Genomic DNA, 18,797 nt, shown 5'->3' on the forward strand with positions numbered 1-18,797 from the left:
ATGTATTTGAGGATTGGTATGGTGCAGGCAGCTGAAAGGGTGTAATTTAAGCACAGAGTGCACTTCCTTGTGGGACAACTTAGTCACATAATTTTATCAAAACTTTATGGACTTTGAAGAACAATGGGACTATTGTAATTTTATTATCATATTCCATTGATTCCATAAAGTATTCCATTTAAACAAGCTTGGTTTTCTTTAATGGCAAATATCCCTGTCTCACTGAGGATATCAAAACACTTTATGAACACAAATGAATACTTTGAGTATTATTCTTATTGTTTCTGGCCTCAGCTCTGCCCTGAAAAGTGTGTGTACTGTACTTGCATGAATTATTGCTGGTGTTATGCCTTCATATACTCTAGATCTTCTTTATTGTGAAAGTTAAAGGTGTTATAGCTACTGTAAAATGATTTTTTTATTTCCCTATGCGTTGCTCCCCAAAAGTAATTTTCATTCTTGATATGAAGCGGAGCAAACATGTTATTGTATTATGGCCACTCCTCAGCAATCAGTGTGTTGTGCTTTGCAACCCCATTAAAATTGTACAGCTTGTTTTAGAAAGGGAGGGATTGGAGGCTTGGTGTTGGGTCAGCACAGCACAGGGTTTTTTAAGGAACTCGCAGACAGAACACGTCATGGAAGGAAGAAGTGTTTATTTACCAGTTCCTGGAAACCCTAGAGCAGAAAATAGGGAATATGTAAGAACTGTGACTGAGAAACGGAAAAATAGGATGAATTTATAGTCTCTCACAATGACTTCTTTTCCTGTTTCAGATTGCTGCCAGTTGCAGGGTGGACTGGCAGATAAAGCGTCACAGCTTACACTGCCTTGTCCAAGTTTCAGTGCAGCTGTTTAGACAGCACCTGTGTGCAGGACAGTTCATTTAGTCTTCCATAGGTAAATAGCATTTTCCTGACAGAGAATCTGTCCTGTAAACTTGCCCCCATGCAAATGACCATTTCCACACAGCCTCATCCAGAGCAATTGTGGTTTAGTATCAGCAATGCATCGTGCAAAGGAAAATGTTGATATATCCTTGCACTAAGACAAATTAGGAGAATCTGTTATGGAACAGAAAAGGACAAAAAGTTCCATATGCACTGCTTTAAAAAAAAAAAAAAAAAGGCATGTAAGAATAACAAAATTCGTTCTGAGCTGCAGCCTGCCTCCAAAAAAATGTTTCCCACAGATTGGAAAAGTCTGTTCTTGGGACTGTGATGACTGAGCTTGTCAGTGCACGAAAATACAGCTGGCATGTACAAAGAACAGCAAAGGGAAAGAAAGTAGCCTTTACTAACTCTGCCCAGCTTGCCTCTTAAGTATTAGATTACACCAAATTTTGGTGCCTTGCTGCTAGAAGACTCTACTGGTGATATCTAGACCTCAGTCTGCTGAAAGCATTGCTCATTCACACCCTGGTTACAGTTGTACTCTGCAAAGAGCTGAGTGTGGTCGTCTGGGCTGCCTTCATTTCACCATGCTGTTGGACACAGAAATGTGTTCATCCTGCTTGTCTTCTCCCATCCTTTAAAGGGCAGATGGCTCGCTGTGATCAGCTAGAGATCAGCTTTTATCAGCTGCTGCTGATACCTCATAAAGTGTCCCTGTGATTCCAGCAGTCCTGCTTGTGAGTGACCATATTCACAAAATGAGAGAGTAATGCCTGGCTGATTGTGCTGAGTGTCACTGGTGTTCTGGGATGACAAATTTCAGCTGCCAGGTACGTTTATTAGGACAGTTTCACAGGATCACAGAATGTGATTAGGACCTTAAAGATCTCCCATTTCCAACCCCCTGCCATGGGCAGGGACACCTTCCACCAGCCCAGGTTGCTCAGAGCCCCATCCAACCTGGCCTTGGACACTGCCAGGGATGGGGCAGCCACAGCTTCTCTGGGCAACCTGTGCCAGGGCCTGCCCACCCTCACAGTTAGGGATTTCTTCCTAATTTCTAATCTAAACCTACTCTCTTACAGTTTAGTTTCTCTGCCAGTGCAAGTCGGTGCAAACTTGCTGATTTCAGAGCAGCTGCTGCATCAAGCCAAGGAAGTTCTTACAGAGCTAAATGTGGAACTGACTTTTTGTATAACAGGAAAAAATGGAATGAGTAATAGCACCCTATAAACTAACCAAATGTTTTTGTATTTAGGATATCTAAAAACCCCTGAGTTTTCGAACCATGCTAAATATAGCTTTTATACGTTCTCTCCTCTGTAAGGAAGGAGCACAGATAGGAGCCTAGTTGCTTAATGTCTTGGTTTGCTTTCAGTCCTGTCTTTAAATGATATTTATTTCTTACACGATGGGAGGATACCTGTGCAGAAAATATTTGCATCTAACTGTTGGAACAGATTGTGACTTGTAAAATCCAGGTTATTCTGCTAGTGTTTTAACTTTTCACACTGTTGTCTTACAGTGTAGATGAAGTCCAAGGAAGCTGGATTTAACTCTCCATTGTTGTATGTCTTGTGGGGCCACCTAAAATTCGTTCAAAGTCACATAAATACTGCTGTGATCAAACAGTGTTTTTACAATACCCTTTTCACCAACTGAAAAGGTGAAGTGATACACACTTCAATGGAAAATTGTGCCCACAGTTGTCTGAGGGTTTGGTTTTTATCAGCATAGTGGGTGTTTTCAGTTGGCAAGTCCTGGTTTAGTTTTGACATCCTTATCTGAAAATGGTGCCAGCAAGTCAAGAGTCAGAAGTGCTATTTCTAATAAACCTGTAAGTTCATAAATCATGAGCAGTGAGACAAAGGGCTGTCTAGAGGAAACAGCAATTATGAGAGGAAAGTCAGGAGACTGTAAATATGAGACAACAGTAAAACATCTGTTCCTTCATATTAATAAAAAGGAGAAGCAGGAGGCTGAACCAGTCGCCAGTCCTTTAGAAAAAAATCACATGTCCATGCAGGACAAAAACACTCAACTCTAGCACCATAATATATTTCAAAATAAGATATTTTTCTACATCTTTCTAAAATGGTTTTATTTTTTTTTATTTTTAAGCTACTATGTTCCTTGAACAATGGAAGCGTTTGCAGATGAGGTTGAGTTACTTCTGGGATCTGACTGGACTGGAGGAAGAAGAAGTAAGTTTCCTCTCTGTGTGTTAATTTACTGTATAAATTATCCTTTATTTGTATATGTGTCTCCATAGGTTTCTAATAAGTGTTTTCCAGTCCAGTGCAGTTCATAGCCGTGTTTTTCTAAAGGACTGCAACTGATACAGTTTTGAGCACCAAAGTGTCGTTTAAGAAATCATCACCTCTATCTTACTAGTCAGCACTCCAATTTTAATAATTAATGCTGAAAAGGATTATAAGTTCCCAGCAGGTCATATTTAGCTGACAATGCCCATGTGCCAGTGCACAGTGTGCAGCAACAGGATGGCACAGGATAAATACCTTGTCATGTGGATGTTACTTCATTATGTATGACTAAAACTCAGGTCACATAAGCAATATTTGCACCCAGGTCTGTGTGGCATCTGTGCCATTTTGAGCTCCAGGTGCTCATCAGCAGAGCTGTTTCAAAGCAATAAATGGGGCTGGTTTCTTCAGAAAGTGCTTTTCAATGAGCCATGGGGATTCCAGCTGTGCCTGAACTGACTGAAAAGTGAGATGTACTTGCTTGTTGGCATTTACAACGTCCCTGATTTTGGTTTTAGTTCTGTTCTTAGACATGGGTCTGTTTTAGTGCCTTTGTTTAAATGCTGAACTGCCTCTCACCTAAGGATTCCTTCCTGACCAAAGAGAGTACAGTTGGTAGCCATGAATATCAAACTGAGAACAGGTAGACTTTGGACCTTCCCCTGCCAATAGATGCTGAGATGTCTCTAAAGACAGGGTCATAGTTAGAAATTCAGAACTGCAGAAATTAGATTCTTTTATGGTTTGTGGTGAGCCAGCTCCCTGTCTGGAACAACTAAGTGTGCCTTGCTCTCTTCATTGACTCAATAAAACGTGCTCCAGTTCCTGGAAGGTAATTGCAGGCCTACCTTGATATGATGGGAGGTTTTGCATCCATTTCTTCTCTTGGTGTTCCAGCAAAACAACAGCCCACAAACAAACCTTCAGCCCTGCTGCTTGAGCTCAGCTCTCAGAGGGTGTAGAGTGCAAATAACACAGAAGGAAAGTGAGCTGACATCCTGAACTTCATGATGCAGAATGGGGATAATATCATTCCACTTTTGCCTATTCCCTAGATAATTGGACAAAATGATAAGATAACCCTGAGAACAAAGAGCAGACTCCAGTATCCCTCTTATTCCATCACTATCCCATCACACAGCAACGTCTTTAACGTATGGGAGACCTCCCAAATATTCCCAAAAATTTCACTGCTGACTTGACTACAACCTCCTCTATTTTTCACCTGGTTTCTCAGCTTTTTCACTGCTCTCTCTCCAGTTATGACATGGGTGATGCTCACAGTATAACCCATTACTCCTAGTCTAGGAGTTCTGATGCAAGCCCAGTGCATCAGCACATCAGAAATTTCCGCTTGTCCCACTTGGAATCTCCCTGGGAGAGCAGCAGTTCTGTACCAATTCCATTGCAAAAGGAGAGGCTGGAGAGTAAACTCTTGGCTCTGCAGGGTAGTTGATGAACCAGCCAGATTTTACTGAATTTCAACTTGCACTACAAAATCTTAAGGTCTAGCTTAATATTTGCAGAATGTTCTGAAAGAATCCATGGATTTGTAAGGTCCTGTGATGAAGAGGCTTGAATTGGTAAAAGTTTGTGGACAGGAACTGTGGGATCAACAAGAATCCTTTGTTTATGACAAGTGAAGGAGTGCCAGACAAACCTCAGCACAAGCTGAAGATTTAGGAAAGTAGAATCATAAAAATAAGACTGGAATGGACCTTAAGGGGCCATCCCTTGTGCATGGTAGGATCCACTCTACTTAAGTCATTATGAAGAGATGTTTGTCTAATTTGTACTTAGATAAATCCAGCATTGGAGATTTCAATTCCTCCCTGGGTAATCTATTCTAATGCTTTTCTATCTGTACTGCTAATAAGATTTTCCTAGTGTTTTTTTTTTTTTTTTTTTAAATCTCCTTACTACATGTTAATTTTTTTCTCCTTTTTTTTTTCATCCTTTAAAGATAAAGGGAAGGAATACTTCTGTCCTCTTTTCAACAAACCAGCACAATATCATATCTCTCTGTCACCCTGCTTGTTTGTTTTTTTAGATGAGCCAGCCTCTGCTCTTTCAGTCTTGATTCCTAAATGTTTTCATAAAAACATGGAATCATAGAGTGGTTTGGGTTGGAAGGGACTTTAAAGATCATCTCATTCCAACCCCTCTGCCATGAGCAGGGACACCTTCCATCATCCCAGATTGCTCAGAGCCCCATCCAACCAAGAAGTGGAATGCACAGGATCACTTAGCAGAGCAAGAAAGGGACAAGGAAGAAGTTCAGGAGGTTTAAGAGTTTTCAGACCAAATGGGTTTAAGTTATGTGTCATCAGTTTCTTCAGGAAGGGAAGTTACAGAACCAAAGCACGGAGGAAAACAACGATAAAAATTGAAGAGCTGAGAAGTATTTTGTGAGAATAATCTTATTGAGATAAATTGAAGTAAATGCCTTCAGTGTAATTTTTGTGCACTCTTGACTATAAAGTGTTCAGTGAGTTACTTTCTTTAAACACACTGGGCCAAATCTTTTGCTTCGAAGGAGTCACACGAGAGATTAATTTAGTCCCTTTATTTGCAAATATCTTGGCAATGGCAGTCTGAGAAAGCAGACTCCCCAAGGCTTTCATGCATATTTGCAGCTGGCAGCAGTACAGGCTTAGAGCATTTGTGTTCATATGTCTGAAAACCACCAAAATAATGGGAAGAATTGGGTACAAACTGCAAAACAGATAGTTGTGTTGAAAAGCCATTGAGGAACTGATAAATAAATGGCAGAGGAAAAGGAAAAATAAAAAATAAAAACAGCACACACAGACCAGAACCATGGCAACAGACAAAGCCTTGGAAATACATAAACACTCACAAAATCACAGAATCCTTAAGGTTGGAAAAGACATCCAAGATCATTGAGTCCAACCTGTGGCCAATCCCCACCCTCTCAACCAGACCGAGTGCCATGTCCAGGTTGTTTCTTGGACACCTCCCTTTGTCAGCCCATTCCAGTGCCAGACAACCCTTTCCATGAAGGAATTCTTCCCAAAATTCTCCCCCTCGACGTGACTGTGCAACCGCATCAAACAGGTGGTGCATTTGTTGGTGGTTCAGGTTGTGCAATAAGGGATATGGCCACGGATAAAGCAGGGGTGGAGGTGGGAAAATCCCACTCTGCTGCTTGTGAAGAAGTACAGAGGTACTCTAATTAATGATGTGGGCAGTAGAAACTATTGCCTTCCCATGAATCTTCAGAAACTGAATTTCTAGGACCTGGGATATTCCTGCTTTAGTTTTTTTTGTGTGTTTGTTTGTTTGGTTTTGTTTGTTTTTTGGTTTGGTTTTTTTTTTTTTTTTTGCTAGAAGAGATTTTACCTCTTTTTTTTTGCTGTGTAAACTGAAATAGAAATGCAGCTAGAAAAGATGAAATTTTAGAATTTGGAGCAGGACTTGGAAGTCAAAGGGACAGAAAGTCTGCACTAACTGAAATGCCAAGGAGTCTCCACTCATTGCTCGGTTTTGTTCAAATAGTCAGGCTGTCATAAAGTTTTATTATAACAAGGAGGGGCTTTGATGTCTATCTTCATTAAAAACATTTTTGGTAAGATATAATTTCAAGTTAAAATCCTGTGCTCTGTAAAATGTTTACAAGCTCTGGTTTTTTTTATTTTGTTTGGTTGGTTTGGTTTGTATTTTTTTTTCCTTTTCAAAGTAATTCCCAAAGTCTCATTCTTCCTTTAAGATCACTGTAGATTACAACTGAGTTAAGAGAAAGTAATAAGGAAGGTAGATTGGGTAAGACAGAATTAAATAGCCAGCTGACTTTGTGACATTAAATAAGTTTACACATCCATCCCATTCTCTCCTAACTCTATCTTGGTTTAAATTGATCTTCTCTACTGTTCTCTCAAAATTCATTGTGATCTGATGAGTTTGGTGTTTTCACCTTTTCTTCCACTTTGCAAACTGCAGGAGCAGACTCTTTTTCGAGGTTTTTATAGTATCTACTAAACCTGGAAGACATTTTTGTTTGCTTAAAAAATAAAATAACTGCGTAGCCCTCTTGGGGAAAAAATGGTCAGTAATATTAAAAGGGGAATTTGTGGCTACAATATTTTGTCTTGTCTCAAATCTCTCCTTTCATCCTCTCTACATCCTTTGGTTTCTTTTGCCAATGAGATCTTTACTTTGGATTATTTTCCCCAGATGCATTCTCTCACATTTTTCCCTTACCTGCTCTGATTTTCCTGTTAGGTCCACATTTCCAAATATTTTTGAACTCCTTGTATTCTTTTTTTTACTATCTTTCCTTGGGTTTAATCACTCTTTCCAGTGAATCTTCTCTCACCTTCATTAAATTCCTATTAACACTAATTATTTAATGATCCTAGGATAGCCCTGGTATACTAACAAATTCATTTCAATGTATATAGTTTCTTTTAGCTCCTTCAGTTTTATGTTGCTTTAAAATATCTTTGGTAGCTGAGTTCCTGTGTCCTTGCTCCGTGCCTTTTGTCTTTTAACATCCCTAAACTTGTGATAGTGTTAAGAGGCCTTATTCAAGCTCTTGTTTTAATTTTGCATTTGTTTTTATGGTAACTCCTTTAGTCTGTCAATCTGGAATAGTTTCTAAGGTTTTATCTTTTTTTTTTCTTCTTATAAATCCAATGTATTTGTCACATGTGCTTTGTAAAATTCTGTTATCCCTTTCTTCCTAAATCAAAAAGAAATTAAGGAGAGGTCAGTTCACATTTTATATCCTTATCAAACTGGATCGTTACCTGTGCAGCCAGAATTTGCAATGTGCACTGGATGCACACGTGGATGTTTGAGGCAAATCCTGGAGACCATTCTCAGGGAAAGTTCCCCCTGACGTCAATCTGAGGTTAGCCTGAGTAAAAATTTCATGATTTGGCTCTTTGTTTTCAGAATGGGAATTACAGTTTTTCTACTCTGAGCACTCATTTGGCCTCACAGTACCTTGGCTCACATGGCTTTCAATAAGTGTCTGGCAGCTGTCCTGGCAAGCTTCCAGCATCGTGGGATTCAGATTTATCCCTACATGGACATTTGGCCTTCTTGAAGCCATCACAACTATTTCTAGCTTATTAAGTGTAGAACTCTTCCCATTTTCAGACAAAGAATTGATTCTGAACCATGCTCTTTTTCACAGCTGAGTGGAATTGTCCCTCCACATCCATGTATGTGTGGGTCAAATATCTCTGAGTCTGGACTGTAAAGAAATATGTTGTGCAAAATACTCATAAAAGGAATATGTAGAAACTTGCATTCCAGGAAACTCTGTGGTCTGCTCAGTCAAGGGTAAGATGACTTGGCAGATTCAGCGAAGACAGATAAACTAATTTTCCAATCCAGATGTAGGTGTATGAAATGCAGTTTAAAAGGATATTGACATCTCTAACCAAGAAAGCTAAACATAACTTGCCCAAATTTGAGCAGAATATGCACTCAAAGCAAAACTGTCAATTGCAAAAAGCAAGTTACAGTAATGTAAGCAGTACAATGTTCTGCTTGGCGTTTGTCTTCTCACCCTGTTTCCATTCGAGTCAGTTTTCAGAAGTTGTTCTGACCTCTAAAAGTTGCCCCTGGTGGCTCAGAATGCTTTGCTTACCAGAAAGTAAGATGAAAAAAAGAAGAAAGCCAATTCAGACCTCCAGGTGCTCCCATAGTGCCATTTGATCTCTTCAGTCTAAAGATGTTTCTTGCATCTGACCCCTGTGCCTTGGCTACGGGAGCGAGATACAAAATAATGCAGATCAACAAGGTGGCGAAAACTTACAGAACATCAAGATACAGGTGTGGACTGCAGGATCTTTAAACACTTCCACCAATTTGTTTAGAAAGTGAGAAACCCATCTTCAGTGTGGAGAGACCTATTCATAAAAGGTACCCACCCTAAACCCGGGTAACATCCCAGAAGATGAATCCCTGGATATCCCATCAGCTGGATTGTTGCTGGAACCGGGACTGCTGAATTAACAGAGAATGGTGGAGGTTGTGTCTGAAGCAGTGAAGATGTTACAGATACAGAAAATCCCTCGAGGACAACTTCCAAAGTTCCTTGTAGACCTCATTCTATTGCTCATGAGGATTAAATAATTTTCTTTAAAGGAGTTTTTGGTCTCTTCATGGCTACCAGATTCATTCATTTGGCCAGTAAGCCAAAAATTTTTGATAGGGCTGATAAGCAAATATTCTAATTGTAATAAAAATGGATGATACGACCCATAGCTTTTTTTCTGTGGGAGGCATCAAATCCAAATTTCAGGCTCTGAATGAATTCAGATACCTCCAGGCGGTGATCCCCTTAATCCAAAAGGTGCTGTGGTTGAATCCTCTGGATGTCTTGGCTTATTCATAAGTGACCATAACTGTTGGGGTTTTTTTTTCCCCTTAATCATAATCACACGATTGCTTATTTGGTTGGTTGTTGTTTGGTTTGTTTTTTTTTTTTTTTCAGGAGCATCCCAGACCAGAGTATGAGACCAAACTGCTACAGAAAAAGCTGAAAAATAAAAACATCACAACAGAAAATCCAAACGAGGTAGGATGCAGCTTACCCCTTTCATTTATGTTGGATTTGTGTTTTGCTATGTGGTGATTATGTTTTTGTCTGTGTCTGATAGTTTGCAAAAGGTGCCCTTTTTTTTGGTGCTCTTAAACAGCCTGGTGGTCTGGTGTCGTGCAAGTTTTGAGGTCTGCAAGTTTTTTTGCTGGCTCTGCAAAGTAAAGCAATTTGCATAGAAATAGAGTTGACAGGTGGTTCAGGATCTAATCTTTGGAGTAGTGAATGATTCCTAAGATAATCACCGCAGGAATCCTTACAGCAATGACCTAGAATGTCACCGCTTTTTGGGCTTTTATTACAGTGATTTTATTTGCATAGGTAACAGTGGTGTGTCTTTAGACTGATGTCTCAATTACACAGTTGTGAAGCTTTGGTAGCATTTCCAGGATAGATGGAAAAAATAATAATTGGTAGGTCATTTTTAGATTGAAGGGAGTTTATGATTTTTGCGGGTATTTAAAGCCCTTTTTTTTTTTTTAATCAATCCCCTCTTGTTGACTGAGGTGTATTTCCTAAGCATTCACAAATTCTGTAGCCTTGGTCCATTTGGTTTGGTTAACCATTGCTTATTCCCTGCACTCCACATGTGCCAGCAAAGCCAAAGTATTCCCATACCATGTTCTGTTCCCAGGTAGAAGAAAACAGTTTAATTTTTTTTTAACACTGAGAACCAGTATATGAGACACAGAAATCCCAACATTGTAAGTTAGAAATTAATTTAAGGTAAAACAAAACCAAAACAAGCAAAAAAAAAAAAAAAAAAAGTGGGGGGTAAAAAATATGGAAAACAATAACAATGCACTATAAAAAGAGGAATAACTCCTTTCAGACATTAAGGATGAAAAGGCTTTCCTGAAATACTTTTTCCTTTCATTGCTTTCCGTGCCAGTGTGGATGGAAAAATTGCTGGATTTTTAAATCTTGAATTAGTGTTCCCCAAATTACCGAAATATATTCTAAAAACAACCCAGCAGGTTTCTAGCAGTCCACATGCTGCTTACTAATTCTGTTGTAATTCTGCCTGGCACACAACACGTGGGTTTGGGGTTGGGGAGATGAGTGGCTCATATGTTCGTACCTCAATGTCTTGTGGTATTACAAGAGCAAGAAATGATCATGTGGGACCTGCTGAAGAGCAAACAGAAAACTGTTCTTTAACTGAGCTGTTGTATTTAATGAACTGTGGAGATGCACCATTACATTTTGCTCTGCGAGACCCTCAGAAGTTAGATATTAAAAGGGATGAGTGTTTAAAACCGCAGTAATTCCTCAACCCTCTTTTGAGAGGTTTAAATCTTTTCTTTTCCCCCTCCTTCAGATGGCTTGGTTTCATACTCTTTGTAAGACCACTGGCTCAGGAGCTTTGGGGGGGCAGGTTAATGGTGAGGCACAGGTTTCTGCAAGGCCCCTGGGTCGGTATTTCTTGTTGAGTGGAAGCCAGGGTACAGGACTAACAAAAGTGCAGATCTAGTGGTTGGACAGGCATCAAAGCAGAGATCTCTCTGTAGTTAAAGATTCAATCCTCCTCATTTCTTGGGTTTGTGTGAGTACACAGATGCCTGTGAGGTCTCCATCTCCTCGTAACGTGGTTGACAGTCTAATGTCATGGCAGGAGTCTCTGTGAAGTTGTCTCCTGAATGTTGTTAGCTAACTAGTGTAAATCAAAGGCATATCTTTTTGGTGTGGCTGGTCCACAACTGTAGCATGCTGTGTTAATATCAAAGGACAGGGTCTGGCACTGCTTTGTAAAACTCCTCATTGCTTATTAAATATGAAGTCAGAAGTCTCCAATTCAGCAGCTGTGGCTTGCAGGGATAGAAATGATGCCAAAGCTGTGGCTATTGTGAGAATACTGATTCTGAGCTTACTTAAAGGCATATATTTCTATGAAATCACTGGCTTGTTTCCGGTAAATGTTAATTCCTCTGTTCCAATGAGGATGTGACAGGTTTTATGGCAAGAAGCTGAGCTTTTATGTAAAGCAAAGCTCTGTGCATGGTGCCTTTCTTTTTTTTTTTTTTTTTCCTTGCATTATTCCTACAGGAAATTCCTGTGAAGCTAATTTGCTAATTTGCAATGAAGAGTAAGGGGTTTGGTTATAGGCTGGTTTTGTGATTGCAGAAGAAAATCGACACCACTTACATGCTCTCTTAAATGATAACTTGGGAATACCTGTTGAGAGGAAACCTACTTCAGCATATAGTTTTCCCCTATCTGCTGTTGAAGTCATTAACTTTAATGAGTGTGGAAGATGCCCCAGCACCTGTCAGGACCAGTAAACATATGAGTCACTGTGCCCAGGCAGCAAATTCCACATCAGCTTGATGAGACTGCTGATAGAAAGTATGACACATCTAATGCATTACTTGCCCAATGGGGTTTGTGTTCTGGAACACAGCTCTCATACAAAATACTACTTAGTGTGCAATAAGCAAAGAAAAAAATTCAGCCTACACCGCCCTGTGTGGTTCAGGCTGTTTTAATAAATAATTTATTGGTTATTTGGAGAGTGGTAAAGAACCTGTGAGGGCTCAAAGCACTTCACAAAAGATTGGTGTGAAGTTACTCTGACAATAACACCCTCGGGTTCTACTGTTTCAGAAGATAATTGATTTAAAGCTAAAGGAGTTGAAACATGTCTGAGGTCAAGTAGAAGATTGATAAAAAGACAGTCCTTATGAATTGAAACATTCATTTTAAAAAATGGCAAGTTCTAAGGGACTGATTCAAGAAACCTGTAATGATCTGACTCGTAGACAGCAGGACTATTTAATTCTTTGTGGTCATCTTCTATTTACAAGAACTTGTAGTGACAGGACATGGGCAATGGCTTCAAACTGACAGAGAGCAGGTTTAGGTTGGATATCAGGGAGAAATCCTTCCCTGGGAGGGTGGGCAGGCCCTGGCACAGGTTGCCCAGAGAAGCTGTGGCTGCCCCATCCCTGGCAGTGTCCCAGGCCAGGTTGGATGGGGCTCTGAGCAACCTGGGCTGGTGGAAGGTGTCCCTGCCCGTGGCAGTGGGGGGGGGGTTGGCATGAAATGATCTTTAAACTCCCTTCCAACCCAAACCACTCTATGATTCTGTGATGTAAAGGCTTGCTTTGTGATTAAGGTACATTAAAAGACATCCTGCAGCGGAGATGAGGGCTTATACCTGCATTGTGTGTGTGTCTGATAACACATTCATGAAAATACAGCAGATGCAAACTTTGGAATGCAGCAATTAATGTATTTTGTTGTTCTTGTTTACTGCACTGTAACACTGAAGGTCTTGACAGAAATAATGAATAGGGTAAAGTTACTATATCTGCACAATGGTAACTAAGAAGGTGTTGGATACTTATAATCTTGTGATAAGTTGTTTTCTCTCTGCAATAGTGGCATCCTCAATGGAATTACACACAGGCCAGGAAATGAAAATTGGTCTTGTGCCTGAAAACATGCAGATGGGGCTAGATCCAACTCTCACTGGAGCTGATGGAAAGAAAGCTTCCAGTTGTTTCTGGGAGAAGTGGATCAGGCCCTGACTCTTTTTCATTAAGTATCCAGCTGATCTGGCAAACATGATGCAACATCATATATATATATATATGTTCTTATCTTTCCTGTTTGGCAGGAAAATGAATAACTCATTCTACATATTTCTCAAGGAAAAATTTTCTTTATAGAGGCTTCTCTCTTGGCTCATGTCCTTACTTGGAGCCAACCCTGGGAATAATAGAATCTGGCATCCTGTCTTTCCATTAATTAATTTTAAATTGTGCTGTGTTCCCGTATTTATGACTATACTCCTGTCAGCCTTCAGAAGGAGATACCTCTTTCTGTGCTCTTGATAAGATGAAAGAAAAATGCTTAGAAATATAGCATAGTAGAATAATTCAAGTTGGGAAGGCTTTCAGGATTTTCTCTAGTCCAAAGGACTATCCTATCCAAAGGAGTGTCAGGTGTGATACCAAACCAGGTTACTCGGGATTTTGTCCAGTTGGGTGTAGAAAACCTCCAAGGATGGAGATGGTAACACCTTCCCAAATACTGCCTGACTGTCCTCGTGGTGTGAAGGCTTCTCATTCCACCCAACCAGATCCTCTCTGCTTTCAATTTATGACCATTGTCTCTCTTAGTCCCAGCATGGACCACTGTGGAGAGCCTGGCTCTGTCTTCTTGATGAGCTCCTTAAACACCTTGAACAAGCCTTGTTCCCCTTCCCTGGGCAAGTGCTCCAGGGCTCTGTCCTTGGCTCAGAGTAGTGGCATTTATTTTTTCAACTGGAGTACCCAAAACTGAGCACAATATTTTAGTAGCAGGCTGGTGAGTGCTGAAAAGGTGATCTCTTCTCTGGATCCACTGGTTAATTAATGCATCCCAGGGTGCTGATGGCCTTTGCTGCCAGGGCACATTCCTGGCCCTGCTTCAGCTTTCTCTCTAGAGACACCAAAGGGCCTTTTCAGTAGTCTGTTCTCCTGAAAGGAGTTTTCCTTTTGTTGTCCAAGGCCCTTCTGTTGTCAGTGTCCTTATGGAGATGATAGAGATCAACTAGAGATAACATCAACCTGTTCCTCCACCTCCCATTCCTCTTCTTCAAAGTCATAGATCAATGAAATTGCTGCTTAGCTTTTTTAAAGGAATAAATAATAACTTTTTTTTTTGTCTAGTCATCAAAATGATGTTTAACTAGGAACACTGGATGTTTTTTAACTCCACTGATGGAGACTGGACAGTGCAGATGAGAGCCAGGAGTTTAAGAAAAAGGTGCCTTATTCTTGTGAGATTCTTTCTGCCAAAATACACACACACATATATATGTATATAAATATAACAGTTATCTTTGTCAGAAGACATCTTTGAGTGTAGAAACAAGAGAAGGCAGGGATGCTGCTTTTTGGTCATATTTGTGTTACTTTTAAAGATTTTGGCTCCAGGAAGCATTCTTGCTGGGCTGGTACTATAGCTTGAGTTATTTACTCTTGTAACTCCCACCCAGGCATATGATTGAAGTCAAGCACATGTTCAGCGTCCTGAATACAGACACAATTAAATGTTTCTTTTCTGAATCGGGGCCTAAGCTTCTTATTGACGACATTAAGGGCGATGCAGGTCTCTTTCCTATCAAACTGAATGGAAAGACTCATTCCTGCAGGTCCTGTTCATCAGGACTTGGGATTAATGTGAGTTCTGCCTGACTAAGTAATCAACTCTAAGTCCTTATAAAGTCTGCAGTTACTGCAGATGATTTACCATCACACTGTACCCAGTCAAAGACTGATATACCAGGCTAGAGGGCTAGAGCAGAGCCCCAGGTTGAAAAATAAATCTCTAGAAGTCCGCTGGGGTTTAATTTAATGCAGATACTTCAACTTAAGGAAAACTAGAAAGAGAAACTAGAGCATTCTCCCTCCCCTGTGTGCTGGTGACAAACTCCTGTATCTTGGAGTATATTTTTTACCTTCTCTTGAGCACATTTGTAGGGTAAATTTCATGCTATTTATCTCCAAGGTCAAAAGTTTACAGCTATTTTTGGCCCAATTGTCAAACTCAGCTAAAATATTAAAACTAAAATCAGCCTCATGTTTAAGATAACCACCTTAAGGGCACTGAAGTCTGTATAACCCCCTTTCCTCCAACCCCTATCCCTACAAAACCACAGTTAAGATCGTCAAGATGGGTTTAAAATGGGAGGGTTCTTTGCCCGTGTCCTGAATCTTCCCTAACCCATAGAGGGCAGTTGCCATCCTTTGCTGCATAACAAATTACACTGACTTAGAGAAAGCATAGACAACATAATGGGCAGAGTGTTTCATGCTGTTTTGTTTATTTTGGACCTGATTTTCCCGTCCTGTACTTGGTTTTCTTACTGAGATTAATTGCCTGAAAAATAGGTCGAACCTCACTCCTTGAAACAGCTTAAATACCTTTTTGAAAATGTTCATACTTTTTTTCTGACGTTTCTAAGAGGTCTTTAAAAATTAACCTTCAAGCAGGGTATTGGACTAAGATGATCTCCACGAGTCCCTTCCAACCCCTGTTGTGCAATTCTGTGAAATTCAGGAAAGAAATTATTCAAACAATTGCAGACAAATTGGTTTGACCGCAACAGGCACATTTTGAAAGAAAATGTAATTTGAGCTTTCGCAGAAGTTCTTGAGAAATAGGACAAAATGTAACTTGTGCTCACTAAAGGCAGATTAATAACCATGCCATCTAGACTGGTGTCTTTGTTTAGTGATACAATTTATTTCCCAAGGAAGGGAAATGTAGTGTACTTCAGCAAAACCACTGAGTGTTGTATCACAGGGGGAATATCACATACCCAGTAGGTTATAAATCAATACAGTTCACCAGAACTGACTGAAAAAATGCGTGATTGGAATTTGATTTTAAAAGAAAAAGAGAGAGTAGTGAGCTGAGGCTTTGTAAGTGTGTGGCATGACTTCTTTTTCTTTCTGTGTTTCCTCTTTCCATGTGTTTAAGCTGCTGATTCACACTGAAGAAATGAGTTGAAGTATCAGCAGTGGAAAAGGTTCTGTGCTAGATTTGTCCATACAGACTTCATGTATTTCCCCTCCTCTCTATCTTTTGAGGGATTTAAAGGCATTATAGAGTTGGGAATATTTTGCTTGCAGAAAGCTAATGTGATGAATATGGGGAAACTTTGCAGGCGATCTATTTAATTTAAAAATGTGCGTGGATCTAAAGCTTTAGAGCTCAGGTGAGTCTTATTCTTGACAGTTTCCCAGTTAGGAGAGTGCTTTAAATCCCTGCATGGCTTTTGGTGAAAGCAGAAGAGGTAGAAATTTCAGGCCAGCAAAATAAAATCCAGCTGGGCAGATGGGTCTCTAACAGTGAACCCTGGCAAGCCTACACTGCAAATGTGGAGAGTCCCAAGTTTACAGCAAGTTTCTCCACTTTGCTGCTGGAGCTTTGTTCAGACACAGGGCCTAGATGCAAAAAAAAAAAAAAAAACAAAACAAAACAAAAAAAGAAGAAATAATGCAATTCCATAATGCATTAATAAATAATCATCCATAATAAATAATTCCAATCATGCACCTCTTGCACTGTGGTTTCTTAGCACAGTGCTGTGTGGGAGATTACAATGCTGGAAAGCTCTAAACAAAGAGGGAAATTTTATCACTGAGCATATTGAAGGTTTTATTGAATGGAACTTGGTGGAGTTCTAAACAGTTCTAAACTTGGTGGACTTCTTAATGGAGGTTACTGGTGAAATTTTACATTCATTAAGAGAAAAGATGTCTTTCTCAAGAAAACTCTCTGAACTATTGGACAAGAGTTTATGTGGATGGCTAGGGCTTAGAAGCACACTTTTCTGTTGCCTTTATTTTTTGCAAGTGTACACAGGTAGTACAGATGCAGAATGGTACCATTTCCATAATATTTTTCTCCTTACACTCATGTCCAGTTGATACAAAGCAGTGGAAAACCCAGTGCCACAGGAGGAAATGAGTTTAATAGATATGTAAATAGCTCTGTGAAGACATTTGGAAATGCTTGTCAACCCAGGTCAATCCCCCCAAATGAAGATATAATTTGAGTCATGTCTGATTGGTACTTAGAGGTGCTGAAGTTTGGCCTGGCCAAAAACATGGGAAAATAAAAATTGTCAGCAAGAGAGGTGCTTATGGAGAAGACCTAGAAAGCCTTAAATTTCTAACTGCAGAGTTTGGCTGTTAAACAACCTTTTTTTGTTTTGGTTTGGTTTGGGGTTTTTTGTTTGGTTTTTTGTTTGTTTGTTTGTTTGTTTTTCCTTTTTCTGTAGATGAAGACCTTGCAGAATTTTGATTAGATTGTTCACCCTTAAATTAAGGTGCCAAGGAGGGGGATGAGACGTGGGACTCACATCAGAACCAGTGAGCTGCCTCTTCTGTGGTTCAGTTTAACAGAAGCAGGGGTGCTGTGCTCTGAAATGTGTCAGATATATCTGAACGAGAGACATGCTGGTAGTGTTCACTGTGTAGGGCTGTGGTTGGCTCAATTAAAAGGTCTGACATCTCAAACAAAGCATTTGCAACATGGGCCAGCAAGAAAAAAAACTTGACTCATAAACACAGAATTCAGGAATTCAAAGTGTTTAGGAAACATGCATTAGTATGCATTTTTACTGTTAAGTGCCACAGAGAAAACTTCAGAATAGGCAGAAATACCTTTACCACTTGAGGGAAGTGCTGTACCAAGAAATGAGATGAGAGAAACCCTACCTTCAGAAACTGGTGTATCACAAAACTGCCGTGGCTTTCAAAATGGGACCGGCAACATGACTGAAAATGGCTCAAAAGTTCTTCAGCTGATTAGCATTATCTTTTCATAATTAAATCAGCAATAGCCTGTAGATTTAATTGGCCCATTTTCATTTCTGAGGCCAGTACTTCATACTGACAGACGGCAAAGCACGCAGCGAGTTTTATGCGGTGAGGAAAAAAGGTTTTATAGGGAATGTAAAAAGCTCTTATGGAATGGAGAGGTATCCCTTAATTGGGTTGTATATCATCAGGGTTTTAATAAATTTGATTAAGGGCTTGATTAGGCTGTTCCTTTTTCCAGAGCCCTTACTGAAGTCAAAGGGAGAGCTACAAAAGGGAAGCTTGCAAGGCAAGATCCTGGCATGAGAGAGCATTAAGGAAAACTTTATCCTGGAAAGCAGAAGCACAGCATCTTTATTTACCACAGTGTTCAAATTAGATATTTATAAGGAGTTTTCACCATATTAAACCCATCCTTGTCTATATTTTAGAAGTTACTGGCTTTGCCTTGATTGTTCAGTAGTAATTACTCAGTAGCCAAAGTCCATCAGAGCGAGGGGTTGATTTCTCATTCCACCTGACTTAGACACAGATGCTGTCAGAGATGGTGATTGTTTTGATCAAAAACAGGTTATGGATAGAGTGTCAAAACCCGAAGTTTTCCACAAGCTTTTGCACGTGCCTGGTTTTACCACCAGTGCCAATCTTGCTAACTGGGGACTAGTCACAGCAGTAAAATTAACTGGATATAGAAGGAATAAAAACTTTGGAGTCATAAGGGTTGTGTCAAGAATTGAGAGCTTCATG

General features: G+C 39.9%; 1 protein-coding gene across 1 annotated transcript in view; it reads left to right on the forward strand.

Moving 5' to 3' along the window:
* The window catches only part of ANO2 (anoctamin 2), a 94,068-nt gene that overhangs the window by 24,287 nt on the left and 50,984 nt on the right, over nt 1-18,797 (forward strand). The window contains exons 10-11 of the mRNA XM_027901294.1: nt 3,016-3,098; nt 9,628-9,711. Of these exons, the coding sequence (XP_027757095.1) occupies nt 3,016-3,098; nt 9,628-9,711 (167 nt within the window). The remainder of the gene's footprint in view (nt 1-3,015; nt 3,099-9,627; nt 9,712-18,797) is intronic.

This window comes from Empidonax traillii, unplaced genomic scaffold (genome assembly GCF_003031625.1).
Source record: "Empidonax traillii isolate 1590-97213 ecotype Southwest subspecies unplaced genomic scaffold, ASM303162v1 scaffold770:size447908, whole genome shotgun sequence".
NCBI lineage: Eukaryota > Metazoa > Chordata > Aves > Passeriformes > Tyrannidae > Empidonax > Empidonax traillii.